The 20,144-nt window shown below is 44.8% G+C and overlaps 2 protein-coding genes across 7 annotated transcripts in view; one reads left to right on the forward strand and one right to left on the reverse strand.

Annotated features, from left to right (window-relative positions):
• The window catches only part of NGEF (neuronal guanine nucleotide exchange factor), a 50,124-nt gene that overhangs the window by 23,824 nt on the left and 6,156 nt on the right, over nt 1-20,144 (reverse strand). The window contains exons 2-6 of one of the 3 annotated variants that reach the window (XM_085070030.1): nt 18,301-18,358; nt 15,063-15,434; nt 11,713-11,827; nt 1,814-1,999; nt 1,601-1,704 (exon numbers count right to left, since the gene is read on the reverse strand). In XM_085070030.1, coding sequence (XP_084926156.1) covers nt 1,601-1,704; nt 1,814-1,999; nt 11,713-11,827; nt 15,063-15,330 — 673 coding nt within the window. In that variant the 5' untranslated portion in view covers nt 15,331-15,434; nt 18,301-18,358. Of the gene's footprint in view, nt 1-1,600; nt 1,705-1,813; nt 2,000-11,712; nt 11,828-15,062; nt 15,435-18,193; nt 18,359-20,144 lie in introns of all 3 variants that reach the window. The other 2 variants (XM_085070031.1, XM_085070032.1) reach the window with 2 other exon arrangements.
• Nucleotides 3,249-20,144, forward strand: part of NEU2 (neuraminidase 2) — a 36,370-nt gene continuing 19,474 nt past the window's right edge. The window contains exons 1-3 of one of the 4 annotated variants that reach the window (XM_085070034.1): nt 3,249-3,385; nt 6,730-6,861; nt 7,675-7,866. In XM_085070034.1, coding sequence (XP_084926160.1) covers nt 7,787-7,866 — 80 coding nt within the window. In that variant the 5' untranslated portion in view covers nt 3,249-3,385; nt 6,730-6,861; nt 7,675-7,786. Of the gene's footprint in view, nt 3,386-3,596; nt 5,904-6,729; nt 6,862-7,674; nt 7,867-20,144 lie in introns of those variants that run through there. The other 3 variants (XM_085070036.1, XM_085070033.1, XM_085070037.1) reach the window with 3 other exon arrangements.

Raw genomic sequence — 20,144 nt, forward strand, 5'->3', positions numbered from 1 at the left:
AAATTCTCTGCTCCAGTTTCAGGCAAAGAGTCCACTAATGTTTCAAAAGCAGAAAGGAGTGAGTGTGCTCCAGTCATTTGATGTAACATCTCTGATGGGGATAAGCATAGCACCTCTGTTGTCAAAACCTGGTCTTGTCCATGAAGGTGCAACAGACCTATATGCAGTTACACTGATGTATATAGAGCTTTTGCACAGCTTCCCTCTGATATACAGCACATACAAATATATAAGAATATAGCAACTGGGTTGCTTTGAACTCCTGCTGTTTTTAGTATTTTTATCTCATCTCTGAAGTGCACAGTCCCAGTTAACTGACAACCTTTTGACACAGCTCCCTTGGGAGACTAGTATTTACACAGCCAAAAGCAGGCAACAGATCTGGCAACACTCATGCAAATTGTCCACCACTTTCCTCCAGAAGACCGCAGACTCAATTGGTTTGTCTGAGAGATGCTAGTAGGCTGCTGGTTTCACACCAGCCTCCTTCTCCAGCACTGTCCCAGTGGCACCAGGTGCACCAAGTATCAGTCTTGCATGCCACAGCCTGACACCAAACAGCAGATAGTCAGAGAAGCCTCCTTGTTCCTGCCAGGGAGGTTTGCATCGCTGCTCGTGAGAGTTATCTATTCTATTTTCCCATGCTAAGTGCTACATTCCTGCCCTCTAGATCCAAGTATATTGATTCTATTTCCTGAAATTGAGCAGGAGTGTTTAAAAACAAAGCTCCTATATTCCCACCATAAAACCTTCCTCAGGATGGGATTTAACTTTGCTGTTGATGAAATCCCTCTGAGGAAGATCACAATTCTGATGTGGGAAACCAAAAAACAAGCTGTGAAGGTCCTCTCTGCATCCCACAAAAGATAAACATTTTAAAAAAACCAAAACCAATCAAACCACCAAAAAAAACCCCACAAAAAACCAAAAAACCCACCATAAGAACGAAAGGATAACAGTCCTCTCCTCTACAGCCCCTCAGATAACCTCAACTCTACCTTTTTAGAGACCACAAAGGATAAAATAACCTACTCCTCTGTTGCAAGTGCTATGCCAGTGGCTGCTACACGGAATAGATGTAGAACCTGGTGCAGGCAACTAATGTCCAACAGGATGGGTGACAAAATGCTTTAGTCTTACGCCTTTTGGAGTATGCAAAATAATATTTTAGTAGAAAGTTTGGGGTAGCCTTAGTGATTAATTGCTTCGTAATTACAAGAATAATAGTTATTTATGAACAAGGGTCAGGCTGCTCAGCGACAGCATTAATCTCCTGCTGGGCAACGTGCAAACCTGATGCCCCTAAAAATGTCAAAAAGCCAGGGTAATGATGTTTTACACCAACAGTGAGGGGGTTCCCAGCAAGGACAGGGAGTTGGGGTCCTGGAGCACAAACCCTTACTTCGCCCGAGGCTCCTCACGGCTGTACACCTCTTGTCTTTAGCTCTGGGTTTGGGGGCGGGCAGGGGCAGTCTGGCTGGGCTGAGGGGCACCTCTAGGGGCTGCTGTGACGCCGCCGGAGCGGGGAGCGGGAGAAGTGGCGAAGTTGTGTGAGGGCGCAGCGGCGGCCAGACATCCCGCGGCGGGAACGGCTCCTTACCGATGTGCTCGATGAGGTTCCTCCAGGAGTCGGCCGTCATGGGGTGTGCGGGCGGCGCCCCGGCCGTACCGGCGGCGGGGGTCTCCTCAGCGGCGGCGAGGTCCCTGCGGGGAGGAGAAGGCGCCCTCAGAGCAGCGGCGGGACAGCAGCGGCCCCTCCACCCGCTCGACAGCCCGCGCCTCGCGACCCCCGGCCCTCAGCACCCCCCCTCACCTTCCGGGCTGTCCCGCCGAGCCGTCTTGGTCGAGAGCACAGGCGGCGCTGAGAGCCGCGGCCAGCAGCTCCATGGCCGGCGGCGGCAGGCGGCTGCCCAGCAGCTCCGGAGGCAGCGGCGACGGCGGCGCGGGGCCGGGGGAGCCCGGGCGGTTGCCACGGTAACGGGGGTAGGAAGGCAGCAGCCTGCACGGGAAGGAGAGGGGACTTGCGACCGCCCCCGGGGCGCCCCCACAGCCCCCCTCAGGCCCTCTGAGCCCCCTCGGAGTACCTTTCTGGTCCCCTCTGAGTCTCTTCTCAGACACCTCCCTCTCCCCAAGCGTCCCCATAGTTCTCCCCTAAAATCTCTAGAAAGCCTCCTCAAATCCCCTCACAGAGTCTCCCCTCAGACTTCGCGTCAGGCATCCCCAGGGGCTCTCCATCAAAATCCTCTCAGAGCCCCCTCAGACTCTCCTCAAAGCCTCCCCACAGATATTCCCCACAGAGACGCCCTCAAAATCTCAGCTTCCCCGCCGGGTCCCACCAGCCCCTCAGAACCCCCCTAGCCCCTTGCAGCGCCGCTCCTCGTTCCCAGATCTCCGAGGCTCCACGGAGGTCTGCCAAATCCCAGCGGAGGTTTCTCAGCCTTCCCCAAATCCCTCCCGAGACCCTTCGAAGCGCGGCAGTTCCCAGCCACGTTCCCTCGGAGCCCTCAGACCTCCCGCGTGAGCCCTGAGTTCCCCCAGCGCTTCTCAGAGCCCCCCTTGCAGACCCTCTCAACGCCTCCAAAATTAAATCCGAGCCCCCGCAGACCCCTCAGGTGTTGTGTTGTCCTCCTCCCCTCCCCAAGCTCCCCTCTCAGAGCTCCCCACTCTGTGTCCAGCACCCCTGCCCGCAGAGACCTCCTCAGCCCCCCGGCTCCCCTCCAGCGCTCCGGCGCAGGTCCCTCCTCCGCCGGGAGGCTGATTCCCTCCTCCCCAAGGGCCCCCCCCAAAGGCAGCAATCCCTGCCCCAGAGGCCCCCCATCTGCACAAGCACCCCCTACCTCCATCCCCCATGCCCTCCTGCAGAGAGGCTTCTTCCCCCGATGCAGGGAAGCTCTTTTCTCCATCCGCTCCCTCTCTCCCCCAGTGAGCACCCACACACCCCGTCCCACCCAATGCCACAGCTCCTCTCCTCCATGCACGGCTACCCCACAGCGGGAGAGGGTCCTGTCCCAGCACTGACCTCCTGTCCCTCAGCCCCAGGGCGCAGCGCTGCCCCCCATCCCCTGCACCTCTCTGCCTATGTGTGGATGGCGCCGGCTTTGAGGGAGGAAAGGGGGTGGCAGAGGGGGGTTCTCCTGAACTGCTTCCAGATCTGGTGCATATGGTGCATTTCTTCTCCAGGAGTGAAACCCTGAGATGGAGGAATGTAACTGGGAAACTCAGCCTAATCCCTCCTGCCGGGAAGCGCACCCCTGATTACCCCACAGGACTGGCCGCTATTCGCCTCTCCTTCTCCGGCAGGGCTTCGCGCCCGCTCGGTCATTTCCCCTGCCTCCCCTTCCTTAGCGTCGTTACTTCCATAAGGATGTATTCCTTCGTTTAGGCAGTAAGTATCTCAGTACTCAATGATCTATATCTGTCTTCGTTCAGGTAATTTTTTTTCTGCCTCAGGGATAAATCCTCGTGAGGTCCAGAGTATGGTTACACCCTCGGATCAGTTCGAGTGCTTGTGGACTGGTTGGTGCAGCTCTTCACTACACGTTGATAACCCTCAGCAAAAGAAAATGTCATCTGCACCACATTGCAACTGAGGAGTTAACAGAGGGAAAATGCTCAGCTATTCCTTGTGCTTGCTTTCTCCCTGTTGCATAAATAACTGTGATTTTTTCTGTATGTGACAAGGTAATTTACGCAACAACATAAAATCCATGTGTTGGTTTGTATGTGTAAAATGGCTTCCTTTTTATAATTTTCATATTGGTTTTGCTAAATGATATGTCAGGGTAGCTTTTAATCAGCACATGATGGTACATCCAGAAAAACTCCTTCAGCTTGTGTGAACTAGATCTAGATCTCGCACACTGGAGAGCTCAGTCCTTAAGTCATTAAGAAGCCAAATGGGAAAGAGAATCAGCTGGAAATGTCATTGAGGGCTTGGAGAGGGCTGCAAGTGTAGTCCTTGTCCAGTCCCGGACCAGGAGGTCAGAGGAACCAGACAACCAAAAGTAAATACCAGGGTGAGGGTGAGAGCTGGAGCCTGTGTTGTACTGAGAGAGGAGGATAAGAGCCTGAGAGCTGGGGCTGAGATTGTCCCTGGGTAGATGGTCAGTGTGGGTTATCAGCCATTAAACACTGGGGATTAGGGGTTTTGGGGAGCCAGGTGAGTGAGGGGGTGGCCAAAACAGTGTGGAAAGGATAAAGCAGTAGAGACTATCTGAAACTCATGTTTTGGTGGCTTGCTGCCAGGGCTAGAATATTGTCAAGGGTTTTAGTGAGTGGGTGGGATGTTAAAAATCTTCTTTTTTAGAAAAGGGGAACCCCTTCATTATCCTGAAATCTGGAAAATCATATATGCTGTTTACTGTTTTCTCAAGGTAAGGTCCAAGAGCAGTGGGGAGTTCTCTCTAGCATGCAAAGTGAAATCAGTGTACAAGTTCTTAACTGACCCTGCTAGAATGAACATATATCTAAACAGAACTTTTGGATGTATTTACAAAAAAAATATAAATCTTTCAGAAGCATGCTTTAAGAGTTTAACAGATTCTTAACCCCTCACATTGCTTCACTCTCAAGGGTTAAATCAGTTGGAAATTGAAATTTCTTTTTAGAAAAAATATCTGGGTCATGCTTTTAAAAACATTGAGAAATAGAAAGCATCTTCTCATGATCCCATAACTGTCTGGTAATTTAATCCTGCCTATGTTCCCTCTTCTTTCACTTTTTCCAACATAATTTTACTTTTGGTCTGAGATGAAAACTTGGACATATCACAGAAAACACTAACACCCTGGAAGCTCTGAAGCTCTGAAGAGGTGAAACACCAGCTGGGAGTGAATTCCCCCCTGTGGCCATGACAGGCCCAGCTCGCGTTTCCGTGTCTCAGAGAGCTGTTCCACTGTGTAGCAATGACCAATACTCTACTTTTCCTTTCTTTAGGGCTTTATTTCCTTTTTTTAGTTGTAATTTGATCTTTCAAAGATGTTGTTCTTTCTTCCTTCCAAGCCTTATTCTTGTACTTCACATTGATATACAGAGAATATCCATAAACAAAACAAGCGCCTGAGAAATACTTTTTCTTCCAAGTGAGGTGACAGAGTATTCCCAGGGCTCATGGGACTGGAATAAAAAAAATTATATTTTAGCAAGAAGGAGATATTTTTGTTCTACAAAATTTTCTGTGATTTTCTAAATCTTGCTTTTCTGTTTGGGGACAAAACAGAAAGCTTTTAAAATTTGTCATGAAAACTAAACACATGCAAACAAGTGACTCTGTCTCAGTGGTCTGGTGACTGGGATCTTCATGCTGGGTGTGGGGGATCCAGGTTGGAGTTAGAGAGGTGTCATTCTCTTGTATCCCACATGTCACTGCCTGTTTCAGGGCAGCTCAGTCTCTTCCTGGAGCTGCTTTGCTTTCTCTGGTCACTGGGAAAGGGGCGTGAACCTGCTGAATGCCATATTTCCAGATACTACTTTAAGACAGTCAATACTGAACTATTTCTGTGAAGTAGAACTTCTACCTCCCTACTTCCACAATTGCTAGGACTTTGTATGCAGTTTAAGCTGACATAACTGCTCAATTCCACTTTTCACTTGACTCTTTGAGGCAGATTTCTACCTCTACTTTTATGCCAGCACTCACTCAAGCTTATCCCATTCACAGTGAACAGGTCTGGGCAGCTAAACTCATGGAAAATGATTCATTTTTTTGGTAGAACTAGCTTTGTGTGTATGTGTTTCGTCTCACTACAGGGTGAGCTCAAAGCGAGTGCCAGCAGAGAAGAGGTGGCAGACGTGCAGATGGATGTCAGGACCATGGCAGTCCCACCTTGCATAATTTTTCACTGCTGTGAAATGGCAGGCTCAGGCCTGGAGAAGTTCCTACTCCACCTAATTTTAACCATTAGGTAGGAGTTTGGAGGAGGTGTTCTTTTTCTCTCTCTGTAACAACAAGCAATTTGATCCAGAGGCTAGAAAGCTTTTATCCAGTTACTAAAATCAGTGGAAACTCATGGTGAGAAACCAGTTTTCTCACCAAAATTCCTTCAATTCATCCTAAAATTCCTTGTCTAATTGTGGGGGGAAAGAAAGAATCTGACTATTAGAACAAAATGCCTTAAAGCAGCTGGTTAATAATCCTCTCCCAGCACTGCAACAGCTCTGGTGCATGCCCTCTGCTCTTGTTGCTGACAGAAGCCATGCAATGCCCCAACAGACCATATCTCAGCTTTGTTTCTGCAGCTCTTAGAGTCCCCAGGCATGAAGGCACTGGAAATGATCCTTGGTGGCCATATTGATCCATGGTGGCTGTATTAACAAGACCATGGTTTAGCACCCTGAGGACAAAGGGAAGGGGTTTTGAGCTTGCGTATGTTCTGCAAAGATGGGGTTTGTGTTGTTTCAGACTGTTTCCAGCTTCACTGTACGGCTGCTGGAAATTATTTTAAATATTGGCCAACCTGGTCCACATTGTATTAAAAATGTGATGGTTGATGGGAGTTTAGAACTAGTTTATCACAATCATCTCATTTAAGTTATGCTAGAGGGATGAATTCCCAATCTTGGTTTGTATTTTCAGGCAGTAGTAATTTTAAAAAATGAGTAATCATTTGAATTAAGATTTATTATATGTATTTAAACTCAAAAGCAATCCTTAGAATAAAGCTGGGCAAAGTTTGTTTCCGAATGAAATTGAAATGCATTTTCTAAATGTTCTCTTATAGCAATTTTTAGAAATTAGGCCTCCTCTTCTAGTAACTAAAAAGAGAAGAGGCAGTCCAGCAGAGCTTATTAAAGGAAAATTGCCCAAGCCCTTCTAGTCAGTGGGAGTTTCAAGTTTCACACCAAGAAAGGCCATGAGATGAGGTAGGAACCACTTTTTTTAATCTGAGCTAAGAAATTATTGAGAAGTGTGAAGTTACTAATTGATTTGAATAATGTTATACCTAGTCAAGGATTTTTTCATACCCGAGTTTCATTCAGTTTCCCTCTGTTCATGTGTGGTTTTTAATGGTGATTTTGGCAACCAGTGTGTCTGGGCAATTTCTATACCTGATTTTTTAATTTTAAATCGTAGATAAGTGGAAATTCTCATCCCTAGTATTTTTAGATCCCAAAGTCTAAGAGCATATCTGTTCTCCTGAAGCTCCTTAAGCTTTCATCAAAATACCTTAGTTATATCTGTTAGGACTGGCAGCCTTACCAATAACTAAAAATGTTCAGAAATTCTATTTATGAGATCCTTACTTTAAGTGCTTCTAACCTTTTGATGCTCATAATCATTAGGGTTACACTTTTACTTACTGATCATCTCCCAGAGACAAATTATTTTTTTATATTAAAAAAAATTAACAATTTATTAGACTTAGGAAAATATTATTGGATCCCTATTAAAGGAAAACAGAAAACCTGTTGTTCTCTCCTTCAAGAAACTTTGCTTTCTGTTGATATGCAAGTTGAAATTTGGGGGTTGCCAGGGTTCTATCTTTTCCACATGCATGAAAATCCATAGACTTATAGGCCCTTTTCCATTGTCTGCAGTACACACAAACTTTAGACTTAGATTTAAGCACCTAAAATCCCTGAGTTCCTGCCCATGGAGAGAATGTGTGCTGTGCTGAGGGCTGAGAAAATAATTTCTGATACTCTAACTGTAAAAGCTGCCTGGTCCACCTCTAGGCACTGTGAATAAAGGCCATTTCTGCAGAATCCTCAGTGATCCTCGTTTTGAATCCAGTCAGCATGATGGGAAAACTACTTCACTGAAAAACAGAAGGAGCAAGATTCAAGCATGGAGAAGAAGAAGTCTTCTAGACCAGGAGACTGCAATGAAGAGAGGAACTCATCCACAGCTGGATGCTTTGGGAAATGGTGAGTTGGAAAACACTGTATAATTTGGGACTGAAGCTAGGAAGAGGGGTGGGATACTAAGACGGTATAAGGAGCAAAATGTTGAAGACCCTGGGACAAAAGGACACTGAGATATGAGCCACAGAGGGGGAAGAGAGAAGAATAATGTGTCTGGGAAATAGTAGGCTGAGGAAATTGTGTGGGGAATTATGTTGAAGCTGATAGAAAAGGAGAGAAACAAAGAGATTGATTGAGAACTGAGGGCTCAGGGCATGTCCAGATGAAGCAGATCAGATTGGGAGACCTGGAGGGCAAAGCTTAGACCTTGCACAGCAATGAAAACATGAGTGGGTTGAAAAACCCATCAAGCAGAGACTGGGTGGAATAGGTGGGCAGGATGGGATTGGGATCTCCATTAGTTGTATGCTGGAAGGATGCTTTCTTAGAATTGCGTATGTTATTGCTTGCTATTCTGTGTGATCCTGTGAAATATTAATTTTGACAATAATGACATTTTAACACCTACAGTGACTATTTTTACTGAAAATGTATTAGTTTTTAAAACATATTTCCCTGCAAAAACTGGGAAATTTTTGGGACAAAACTGAAAGCTTTTTAGGATGCACTTTGTACAAAAAGAGGGATAGAAAAGTATTATCTCTCTATTTATCCATCCTTGAAAGAACAAAAAGTTGTTGTAGAGCAACAAAATTTAAAGATTTGGTCAACAGGGGTTTGCACCAGCTATTCCTGACTTCACTACTTGCAAATTGAATCACCATTGGCAGCATAAAGAAGAAGTACCTATAAGAAATGTATTTCATAAGTAGAAGAAAACTGCTCGAGTATGGTATAAGACCTTTTGCAATCCAGGTGCCAGACTTTCCAGAGGCTTTTTCTGTGCTTCTGGTTAAATCAGTGCCCTCTACTGCCCAGGACCAAGAGAGCTGGAGTGAGGTATGTGAACCCAAAATCACAAGAGCACCCTTCACAGTGCTATGCTATTTCACATGTGTACTGCATCTCTCTAATACATGTGTTTGCAAGAATTCAAACAAGTTAGATTCCCTCTTGCTGCTGGGGGTGACTATTTGTATTTGCTGTTGTAGTACTTCCATTCTTTGAGCTAAGATCAAAAGCAATCAAAGGATTTTTAGATGATTCTCATTATCTGAATTGGAGGTTTCATAAGCAGCATAAAGAAATAGTTTGCTCTGCACTGGTAGGCCAATGATCTCCATGACCTTTGCAAAATGAAATCTCACACTGAGTTTCTCTTCCAGTGTATCTTCTGTGACAACTTTCTATGATCTCTGCACAACTGCTGCTCACACCAGAGCTGGAAGGACTGATCCCAGTGCGAAAGAGCAGCTTTTGTTGAGTTCAGCTCCTTGCAGAGCTTTGGCTCTAGTTTCTGTGGGAAGAAGCTGTGCTAGAAACTCAGCACTGAGATGCTCAGGGCAAGTCAGCCGAGTTGTCTGGAAGTGGCTTGTCATTATAGGGGTTTGGATCTTTGTACTATGTGCAAGACTGAGAGGGAGCCATGGAATGTTGTGGAGAGCTCTAGAGTGCTTAGGGGGAGCTGGAGATCACATAAGAGAAAGGTCATGGGAAAAAAGTACTGTTTGAGCATAGTTAGGCATAAAAACTCTGTTAGGAAGTATCCTATAGACGGCCTATGGCCATCCAGATTTTGGAACACCAGCAGTAATGTTTGAGGACATCTTGTTTTCAGTCATCAGTGTTCTGAGATAAGTGAATTGCTCTACTATTCTCAGACTTTTTAGAGACACACAGATTCAAATTAAAGTCTGTATCCTATCTGAGTGCAACGCAGATGACAATTCCTTTTCCTGAGCTGTTTACTATGTTCCCCAGCTGTGTTTACTTCCTGCCCTGAATTATGTAGCATGTCTATATGTGAAGTGACATCCCTGTGAAGAACTCATTTGTGTCAGACCTGCTGGTTGTCTTCATGCAAGGAGACCTGCCCTGTGACTGCCCAGCCCTAATATTTAAATGGTAGCTGTAGGATGCTCCTGAATGTGAAGACGTGTGGCGCTACTGCCCCACTTGTCCTCAGGACTGTGGTGATTCACTCCTGAGAATGTCATGGGCCTTCCCAGCCCTGGTCAGAGGTGCCGGTACTGTCCCTTCTGCAGACCTGCTAGCTTCTGCTTTCAGAAGAATGGTTAGCTGGCAGATAATGGATTTATTCTTTTGGGGAGAGATAAAATGCATTTCTTGAGACCAGCAACAATATTTTAAATGTCTTATCTGCACAATGGCCAATTTTTTCCAAATAGAAGTGATTACTATAAATAATGACAACATTTTTAGGCTCTTGCAGGCTTTCCAATGCAGATTTCTACTGGTTCTCTTATAAATTACAGCTTATCTTTTGGAGAAGGAAAGAGGACATGGGTTGAATTTGAGCTGGAACTCTGGTCTCATTCTCTGTTAAATCTCTGTGCTCAGTTTCAAGAGACCATCAATTCCACTGAGCAACACTGCCTCCTTTTAGCAGACACGTGACTTAGAACCTGTACTGACCTGTCAATCTCTGTGCACAGCAACATCTTTGATAAAACTGACTCCCAGCACAGGCTCATTGTTTCCAGCTCCAGAGAGAATCAGAATTTGCAGAATTTCAAAGCTGCCTAAGTGACGGTGTCAGGATGTTAGACTGTCAGTGATGATTATGCCCCAAGGAGAGGAAGACACATGTGTTTGACACCTCATCAGACTGTTACTCTCTAGTTTCACATGCTCAGTATATGGCTAAGGGACAATCAATTTTAGCCAAGGCAATTCATTTAGTTAAATCCAACTTCACATTTGGCTAAAATTGTTCTATTGGAGTCTTCCATAAGGAAAGGTGCCTGGGAAGGCACTCTGTATAACACCAACACAACTGGTATCACTAATTAGGACCAGACGGTGCAGCAGGATGCATGTACTCTTAGATGACAAGTGCTTACTGCTTACTGCTTACTGCTTACTGCTTACTGCTTACTGCTTACAACTTGATCTTCTGCAGTAGAAGGGGGGACCATCTCACAGCTGTACACATAGGAGGTGAGTAGCTGGAGAGGCAGTCTGGGAGAATACCTCAGTTATATTTGAAATGTAGGGATAGGTAGCTGCTCCTATCTCTGTCTGGCTGCAGTGGCAAGAGAGCAGGGGTGAGGGCAGATTTACTGGATGTATGTAAATTTCTGAGTTGTGGGACCAGGGTCTTCTGCTGGACCTTGCTTGTGGTGGGAATCAAGCCAAAAGGGGCTATCTCACTGAAAGCCTCCGCTGCTTTTCAGTTCTTCAAAGTAAACAGAAAAAAAAAAAAGTCCAGACATTTTAGAAAACATCTTTGTAGCTACTTCTTTAGCTATAAAATCCTGTTTTCCATGTGGGGTTGTGTTACAGGCTTCAGGAGAGCTCTCTATGAAGGCCAAAAATGGGATCACCCTGATGTTGGGATATTCCATAAGGAAATGCCCACAGGTTCTCCTTATTCTCAAGAAGCTGTTTAAGGCAGTCTGCCCACTTAAGGCAGCTTGCACTGCTGGGTGATCCTCTATCACATTCCCCCTTTTTTCAACTTCCTCACTGTCTTCTTGTTTCCCCTTTTTCCTTCATTGTCTTCTCCAAGCCCACACTGACAAGACCTTTTATACCACTGTGCTAATACTATGCAATATAAGTAATTAAGACTGAAAGCAGCACCACAAGTCAAGGTGAAAAGGCATGGATCAGAGCTACAGCTTAGTCCAGCTGTCCTTCCCGAATGAAGCATTCTCGCTCTGACACCATTCTGATTGTAGTTCCCAGCGAAGGCACAGGGAATACCCTGCACGGGAACCCCCTTACCTTTGGATCCATAGTTCATCTACCATTGTTGGATCAGAGCTTGCTGGAGATGGTGATCCCTTATGAAGTAAAACATTCAGAGGCTCCTTGATGGGCTCGTTATTTTTGAGTGAATCTGTGATATAAGAGAAAGCCAAGAGAGTGTTAAAACAGTAATTTTCTTCATTTAACTTTACTGTAGGTAGTGGTTTGCTTACACCAAAGGAAACAGGAATACCACAGACACAAAGGTGGTTACATGTTAGCTTGAATTTCAGACAGGGTCAAAGTGTCATCAGCTTGCATAATGCACATGCAGCTGAGACAAGGTGAAGTTGGATATAGGGTATCAGTTCTTATGCCCCTGAGTGGCACATTCACCACTGCAGGCTGTGTCTCAGCATGAGTGCAATTCAGTGCAATTCTTTAAGCAAAAAAGGTTTAGCTGTGTGTGCCTGTGCATGCCAATATTTAGTCTCCAAAGTCAAGGCTTCATTACTGCTCTGCTTTCAGGCACACAGTAGATGTTCCGTTTAGTGGATAAATCAAGGTTAGATTTGGGTGAGAGAGGAGCTTTACTTTTAGTTGCTTCTCCAATTTCCCTCAGATGAACCACTGATCCTTTCACAAGGAGTCAAAGTTGTATTAAGTCCAAGGCTTACTACTGCACTAGTTGGCAGGAGAAGATGCATCTCACTTTTCAAATGAAATCTTCCATTGTTTGAGGCTTGTTGATAAATAGCCATTCTGTTTTTTATTAGAAATATTTTGGTCTACGTAATAATTCTGTTCATCTTTCAAACTGGTGAAAGCACAGTCAGGTCAGTGCTCTGACTGAATCAATCTTCTGATGCACGTTTTTAATCAGTTTTCAGAGGGAAGGGGTGACATCCAGAGTTTTAAAACTTCCTAAAATTGTTTCAAAACAGTAGTTTTAGTTATTCACTTTGAATAGTTTGAACACTTTATCCTTCTGTCAAAGGAGATTGCTTTAAAAATACCCTCAACAGTTATTTTTCTAGTTAAAAAAACATCCTTTATGTTTTACAGCTCCTAGGCTATAAGCCAAAGCTGGGCTGGTGCAAAGGGTACCTATATAGAAGCCTTTCCCTCAGCCTGGATTTAGATAATTTTAAATTGCTTTTTGTGGGCTCATTTCTTGAGTCTTTATTTTTCTCATTTTGTACCCTATTTTCTGTCTCTTCCTGTCTTCTTGCCTTCCCCTCTCCTTCCCTGCAGTCATTCCATAAGCAAAATGAGAACAGGTTAACATTTGAGCTTGAGTCACATTCTTGGATAGCTGCTGTTCAAATGGGTTGGAAGGCAATATAGAATAGCTCACCCATCCCTTGCTTCCATGCACATCAGCAAATGCTGTCAAAAGTTCCTGCTACAAATGAGGTTGGTGTAGAAACACCCACTGTCCAGTTTCAGGGAGAGGGAATGGATTCAAGGAAGTAGAGAGAGAGCAGAAAAGCTGCTTACACAATCCTAGCTGAATTTAAAGGCCGTAGCTCTGAGGAGGACTTGCTACAGTCACTTTGGAGAAAGAGCTGTTGCTCCTAGCCCAGGTCTTGCTGTACAGACTGGAGAAATTATAAATTCCCTGTATATCTTGCTGAACAGTTGCAGGCATGGAAGAAAAATCCCTGTTTGGAACCGATCCTGTTCCAGTAGTGGTAATACAGGGAGGGGATGGGAAGAGAAGTGCAGGTCAGCCTCATGGATGCTCTAATGAGTTGCTAAGAAAGAAGCCCTTCTTTTAGCTTGTCCTTCCTCAGTGACACTGGCCAGACACAAAGGCTGTCCTTCTGTGCTGACATGACCTGATGTCCTGATGCCATGACATTGCAGGTGTATGAAGAAGGCGCATCCTTCTGTGCTGGTGCTTCACTGGCAGCTGCAGGTTGCAGGGGTAAGGACGTCCTCAGTAGCTGTGTGGACACTGTGACACTGTGGGGAGCAGGAGGGAGGGTGGGTCTGTGCTGTGCTTGCTCTGCAGCAGTGCTCTGGGGAGGCAGGGAGAGGATGGCTCTGCTCTGGTCTTGTCTGCACCCGCAGGGTGGAGAGCAGCTCTTTTCTGGCATAGACAGCACTCAGTTTATCCACAAACCTCATTGCAGCAGTAGCAGAATATTAAACAGGAGCTCTTTGCTGCTGACTGCTTGGAAACTTGGAAAAGAGGGAATTTTCCTTCTGTCCATGCCACAGGGTTGAATGGGCCTTTATACTGCTGAAATAGCCTTGGCAAGGCAAGCAGAAGACACCTATTTTCCTGGGGACATTTCCCAGACCTCTTTTATTTTGGGGGTGGAGGATGTCTGTTTTTTTAAGGAACTTGATCTACTTCCTACATAAAAAAGCAATAGCTTTCAGTGGCTTTCACAGCAGTGGAACATCAGCAGTGGTGTACCATTCTGATTTATACAGCTATCCAAAGTTCAGAGTCCTGTGCATTGGGTCTGTTAGATTATAACCCGAAGATAGGGTAGGTAACTCTGCTGTGAAGGAATTATAAAATTCAGTTTCTCTGAGCACCTGAGAGATTGAAGCAAAGGGTATTTTTTATGTTCCCAGTACCAGATCTCTCTCATTAGCACCTAGTTTAAAACCACTTCAATTTCCTTCACACAACCCTGTTTCCAGTGCTTCTGAGTGTGTTGCAGTAGCTCCTTTCCTGGCTCTCTCTCCATTTCTCCTATCTTTCTCTTGCTTCTTTTGCAGACAGCTGCTCAGACTAGGTTCCAGCTCTGTAACAGCCTGGCCTTGCAGGCATGCTCTGTACTGTTCATACTCAGGGAAATCCAGCTCATTACTTTTCTGCTGAAGCCATGGCTGAATGCATGTATGTTCTGGGTGGTGTTCCTGTTATTTCAGCCTCCTTGTTCAAAGGGAGCCTAGGTGTTTCTTACAGCTCTCTTCAGTGCAAAGTGGCAGCAACTGCACTTTCAGAGAAGACTTGTTCCTCTCTCATAAAGGTCCATTACAATTTCCTCTGGTTTTGCTGACTGTTTTCTGTACTTTTGAATATGTCCTTCCTATATGCTAAAGAAGTCCCCACTTCATTGACAGCTTTATGTCTTTCTCTAAGTTATTTTTCTCTTACAGAGCAGAGGGGTGGCAGAGCAGAGTCCCACATATGTTTCAATTCTCTGTCTTGAAGTCTTGAAACATCCAACCATTTTACATTTCCAAGCTGAGCAAAGGATGGTACTTCTCTGCCAGCTGTGCTGTAGGGCAGACATGTTCTGTTATGTGCTGACTGCTGAGCTGCTTTCTATCTTCCCTGTCCTTTTCCTATTCTCATGGACTGCTTTAGTTCCTAATCTCACTGGAAAAGGAAGCATAATGCTGTGCGGGTCAGTACTCACCTGTAGTATGCCCCATGTGCATTGCCTCTCTTGAAGTCTTTCTTTTCCCTCTGTTCGGCAGCCTCATGGACCGGTAGTACCTGGAATTTCTTTGAATGGCAATGTAATGTGTGTGCAAGTCCCCTTTATGGGTCACTGGGTTAGCACCTGGTGACTCTTCCTCACCTTCAGAGACCGAACCTGACTCTCTTAGTACCTGCTGAGAATGGCCCTGCTGGAGCCCACTGGTTGAGAGCCTGTGGATGGCTTCTCTCCTGTGCTCATCCATGGCTTCCAGAGCTTGTCTCTATGGCAACCGAGATGGTGGAACAGCAGCAGAGCTGCAGAAGATAGGTAGCCTCCACAACTCCATTAGCTTTATCTGAATCAGAGCTGGAGACAGACAAAACAGAACATAAGAGGAGAAGAGAGAACAAAGTTCTGATTAGTTCAGCAGCCATAGTCCATCATCTGTTTAGGATAACAGCGCTTTACGGGACATTTTATCAGAGATCATTCTGAGATCATCGTCTTACAAGCTTTATTCTGAAGTCCTGAACATTGCTTTGACATGCTCATGATTGTAATTCCATGACATATGACAGATGTTACTGGAAAAATGTATTTTCTCAGTTGACACTCCCTTTTGTCATCTGTGAGCAGTAGATTACTGGTTGATTTAAAATGTTTAACAGGTAATGGCCATGTCCTTTTTATAATGGTGAAAATGTTATGGAGTAGAAAGTAAAAGCTGAAGAGAAAGCTCTGTAAATCTGTCTATTATCTGTGTACTTCTTAGTGCAATAGAAGAGTTAATACCTTTTACAGGGCTGGGTGCCTTCTAACACTTATCAACAGCATTCATTCCTGCTGTGCAGGTAAGTGAAGAAAAATGCATAACTGTCAAGAAGTGACGGTAGAAGAGACAAGATTATATGGTGCAGAGGCTTGATTTAGTTTCCTAGGGCTGCCCTCAAGTGCCAGCGTGGCTCCTCATGGACACAGGGACTTCAGCATAAGGATCCTCTGCTCTGTGTGTCAGTACATAGACTATGCCAGGACTCCCAAGCATTTTTAGTAGGCATATCACTGCAACAGCAAGACAAGTAGATCCTTCAGCCTTTTCAGGACTGGGTAAAATGTGAGAGGATTACTTAAGCATTTGCTGCTCCTTTGCTGAATTCTTAGAGCAGTCAAAGTCTTTCTGAGTATATAACATGATTTTGTGACTGATGTGGCTGTCATGAGTAGTAGAAAGAGATGCTGTATAGGAAATGTGAATATAAACTTGACAGCTGGCTGAAAGAAGGGCATAAAACTGTACTGTGGATTAGTCGTTGGATGCTGTTTTAAAAAGTCACATGTATCACTGGTTTGTTATGTTACAATATATCCAAGACACAAGAGGGTTTCGAAAGTAAGTGTTTCAGTTTTTTTCTGGGTCTTCTGCAATCTCTATGAACTCATGTGTTCCACAAACATTTCCCATGCTTGCCCCGAGGGTCACTCCAGCTGACCCTGGGACATCAGGGACAGCTGGGACATCATCTGTGAATCCTCTGCTTTCCAGTATTTTTGAAGGCCTTATGATTTATCCTCGTAAAGAGGGTGTCACTCCCTGAAATCATGCACTGGGCATGAGCTTCCTGGCTCTACAGAGGAGAAAGTCTGCTTTCTTCTTTCATAACCTGAACCACGGCATGCAGATCTAAATTTGGATCCTGACTTCAGTTCTCCCATTTGAAGAGTTTGGAACTATGGTGGTTGCTCTGGGACAGTTCCCAGTGTTAGTGGAAGTGTATGAAGGACCTATTTGGTGGTGGTGGTGTTAAGTTTGGTTTGTAAACTGCTCCAAGGTACAGAGATTCACTAAGCCTGTTTCTTTATCTGTGGGTGTGTGGAACAATGGAATAAAAACAGCTGTTCTTGGAGAGAGTTTGAAAAGAAAGAAGACGCTATTTCTTCTCCTGTGTCTTTCTGTCCCAAGACTAGAGCCCCAAAGGCTTGATTCTTGCAACTGTGATAGAAGTATGTCTTCTAACTGGTTCCCAATTAATATTACAGCTGTAATCCTACTTAACTCCAAACTCTAACAAGTGCTAATCTTTTATGTATTTCTCTTCTATAGATTGTTTTATGCCTTGTCACTTGAGGAGAGGAACCTCTAACAATCTCCTTCACATCAAAATTCCTCCGTGCTTCAAGTGGCCACCCCCTGTCCATGTGACTCAGATTTGGGCCTGTCTCTCTCATGACCTTTGCAATACTGTTGTAGCTTGCAATGCTTTGTGAATTGTTGCTGGTGGTTTTTTCTTTTTAATGGTTAAAGTTTTCACAGGAGTTGCTCACCAGTCAGGAGTAGTTTCAAAACCATGCAAATGCCCAAAGGGATCATTAGGCAAAGAGATGCACATGCGTGCATGGAGAAGACTGTTTACCCCTTTCACCTACCTAGTGAATATGAGAGTACATGAAAGTTGTTGTTGGGCTTTTACAAAAATCCTCGGCAGAGAAGGAACCCTCTGCATGGCCAAGTGACACTCAGCTGGGCTGTTGAAATATATAGCTATGTGTTCAGTGGCCCTGACAAACCCGTGTGGTTATCTTTCCCAGTTACTTCTTCTTTGGTTCATCAGAGGAGTGAAGGGTGTCTGTCCTGAAAAACTAACTTTTCCAGGCCATCAAACAGCCCCTAACAAACAAGATCCTTGACCAGAAGTGAATATAGCAACGTCTGACAGACTTTCATGCTTTCTAGGAGACGCAGGGGGGGCGCTTGTTTAGAGTGGTGGTTATAAATAATATATATTGTTTCTTAATTTTTTCAATAAAGAGTTCAAGAACAGAATGTATTTCTGAAGTCATTGCTTCTGATTTCAAAATTGATACTCTAAGAAATTGAGAAACCATTTACTGATATGTCAAACAGTCCTCACTTTTCCAGTTGTTCAGGTGTATTAAAAAACTTTAAATTGAAAAACTGTTTAACTGTTAAAATATGTTTAAAGAATGGATTCAAATTCAGTATTACATTATTCTAGTAGCAGTCAAACTATTCAGTGACTGAATAGAGAATGAATGACTCAAGCAGATGTGGGCCTTAACTATCCCTGTCTGATTGTTTGTAGTGAATTTTTGAAGAAGGTATTCACCTCTGATAGTCACAGGGAGGTGAGTGCTAGGTCTTTTGTCAGGAGTAACCTCTCCGAAGTATATTCACATGCCACCTTGAGATCCTATGGCTTGCATCACCACCCACCTGGGTGTTTTTGCAGGCAAACATACTTCCTGGAGCTCATGGAGATCAAAGTAGTAGCCTGTAGGGAAAAGGGAAAGATGACAACAGTGAAATTAGCAAGTGAGGCACATACAGCAACACTAGAAATATGCATTTTGACTCACACATAATCCAGCCTTCAGGAATTTGACTGTATAGAAATTCTACTTGCCTATGTAAAAAACTGGCATTTACCAGCAAATGCCATGAATTTGTACAAGAACAGCTGAACTTTGGAGTGTTGGATAAGATGCTAATAAAAGCTGTAAAAGAGGCTGAGGTTCCTAGAGCAGTGTGGACCTGGACACATGGATGTGTGTAGGAAACAGGGACCGCTGCTGGGAGGTGGGACTGGATGTGTTTTCAAGGCATGGGCTGGTTGTGGATGTGACTATTGCATAAAGAGAGTGGACTTAGAATTTGAAAGGTATCAGGTGTATCAAAGGTGTATTCGGTGTAACTTCTGTTAATTAGTCAGAGCAAAATCAAAGATAAGGATGTTTTTAGTAGCAGAAGCTGCATACTGAAAGCTGAGATTGCAGCTGTGCAGACATACAGGTGTTTCAAATGGGTTTATTCTGGGCAGCTTGATGTGGGAGTCTGGAACAGGAGGTACATTCTGCCACCAGTTGAGCATCTCTCCCTCATCCCATAACATGCCATGTGGGCGCAGCTGAACAAGTCGTGGTAGAGGCAGACTGTATGGTCTGTCACTGGTGGCAGCCCTGAAGGGCACTGGTATCAGAGGGAGCTGCTGGGGGCTGGCAGTCCCAGAAAGCCAGGCTGGCTGCCTCAGCTGTTGCTGAGACAGGAGGGGTGGAAGTGGTGTCTGAGCTTCTGGGAAGAGCTACCTCCTTTCCTGCCAAACCTGCTGCTCCACACGCCTGACCCCTCTCTCGGTGGCAGCTGTCCAGAGCTCCAGCACAGAAGAGCAGGCAGCTGGATCATGGATGCTTTGCTTCTCTGGTACTTTGCTGCCCTGAATAATGGTCTATTTTGGTGTGCCTGGTGCTGGCTGTGGTCTGACAGCCTGTGTCTCTGGAAGGATATGTTCTGCACCCTCTCTTCTACTGCCACAAGGCAATCATTTGTGTGGGACTTATCTGGCTCCCTCCTCTCAGCCTTCCCTGCAATGGAAGGGGTGCAGCGGGATGAGACTAGTGGCTCTGCTTGCTGGTGAATCCAGTCTTTCATTAAAATCGTAATTTCTCTTTAAAGTGGGGAGGTGTATTGGCTGAATGAAAAGAGTTCAGAACTGTAATAAGGAAGTTAAAGAACACAAAGATTTTGAAAAGTGCTCAGTTTACTGATGTTATACAATGCTGTTGCCCAGCCTGGGAGGATAATGAAGATTTCTTAATTAATTCTAGACACAGACTGAAATCTCCAGCATCTCAGGGATGTTTCAAAGCAGGAAATAACAGGTATGAATACAATTTGACTGAATGGCTGGCCTATATAGGGACATACAGTCACAGAAGAAGAATTGCCCTTGTCTGACTGTATAATATGTCCCTACCATCACCAGGAATAAAGATAACAGTATTGATGTGTCTGAGGGGGCAGTCAAAGTATGCAGGTAGGTGTTCTCAGCACATGGGACAATGAACACTTACTCTGAGTTGCCTAGTGGTGTGTTAGTTTTACCATCAGCTCAAATCCATCCATTGCTGGATGCCCTTTTAAATGATGTCTAGCTCCACAGAAAGTTTTGGGGCTCAATGTTGAAATTGCTGTCTTGGCTGTAGTGTGTTTGTGCTGTAAAAAGGCAGAAGATTTTATAAGCTTTTCTTCCTTTTTATGTGCTGAAATTGTTTCAAGTAAAA

The sequence above is a fragment of the Lichenostomus cassidix genome, chromosome 9, assembly GCF_008360975.1.
Source record: "Lichenostomus cassidix isolate B80296 chromosome 9, HeHo_3.0, whole genome shotgun sequence".
In the NCBI taxonomy this organism is placed as follows: Eukaryota; Metazoa; Chordata; class Aves; order Passeriformes; family Meliphagidae; genus Lichenostomus; species Lichenostomus cassidix.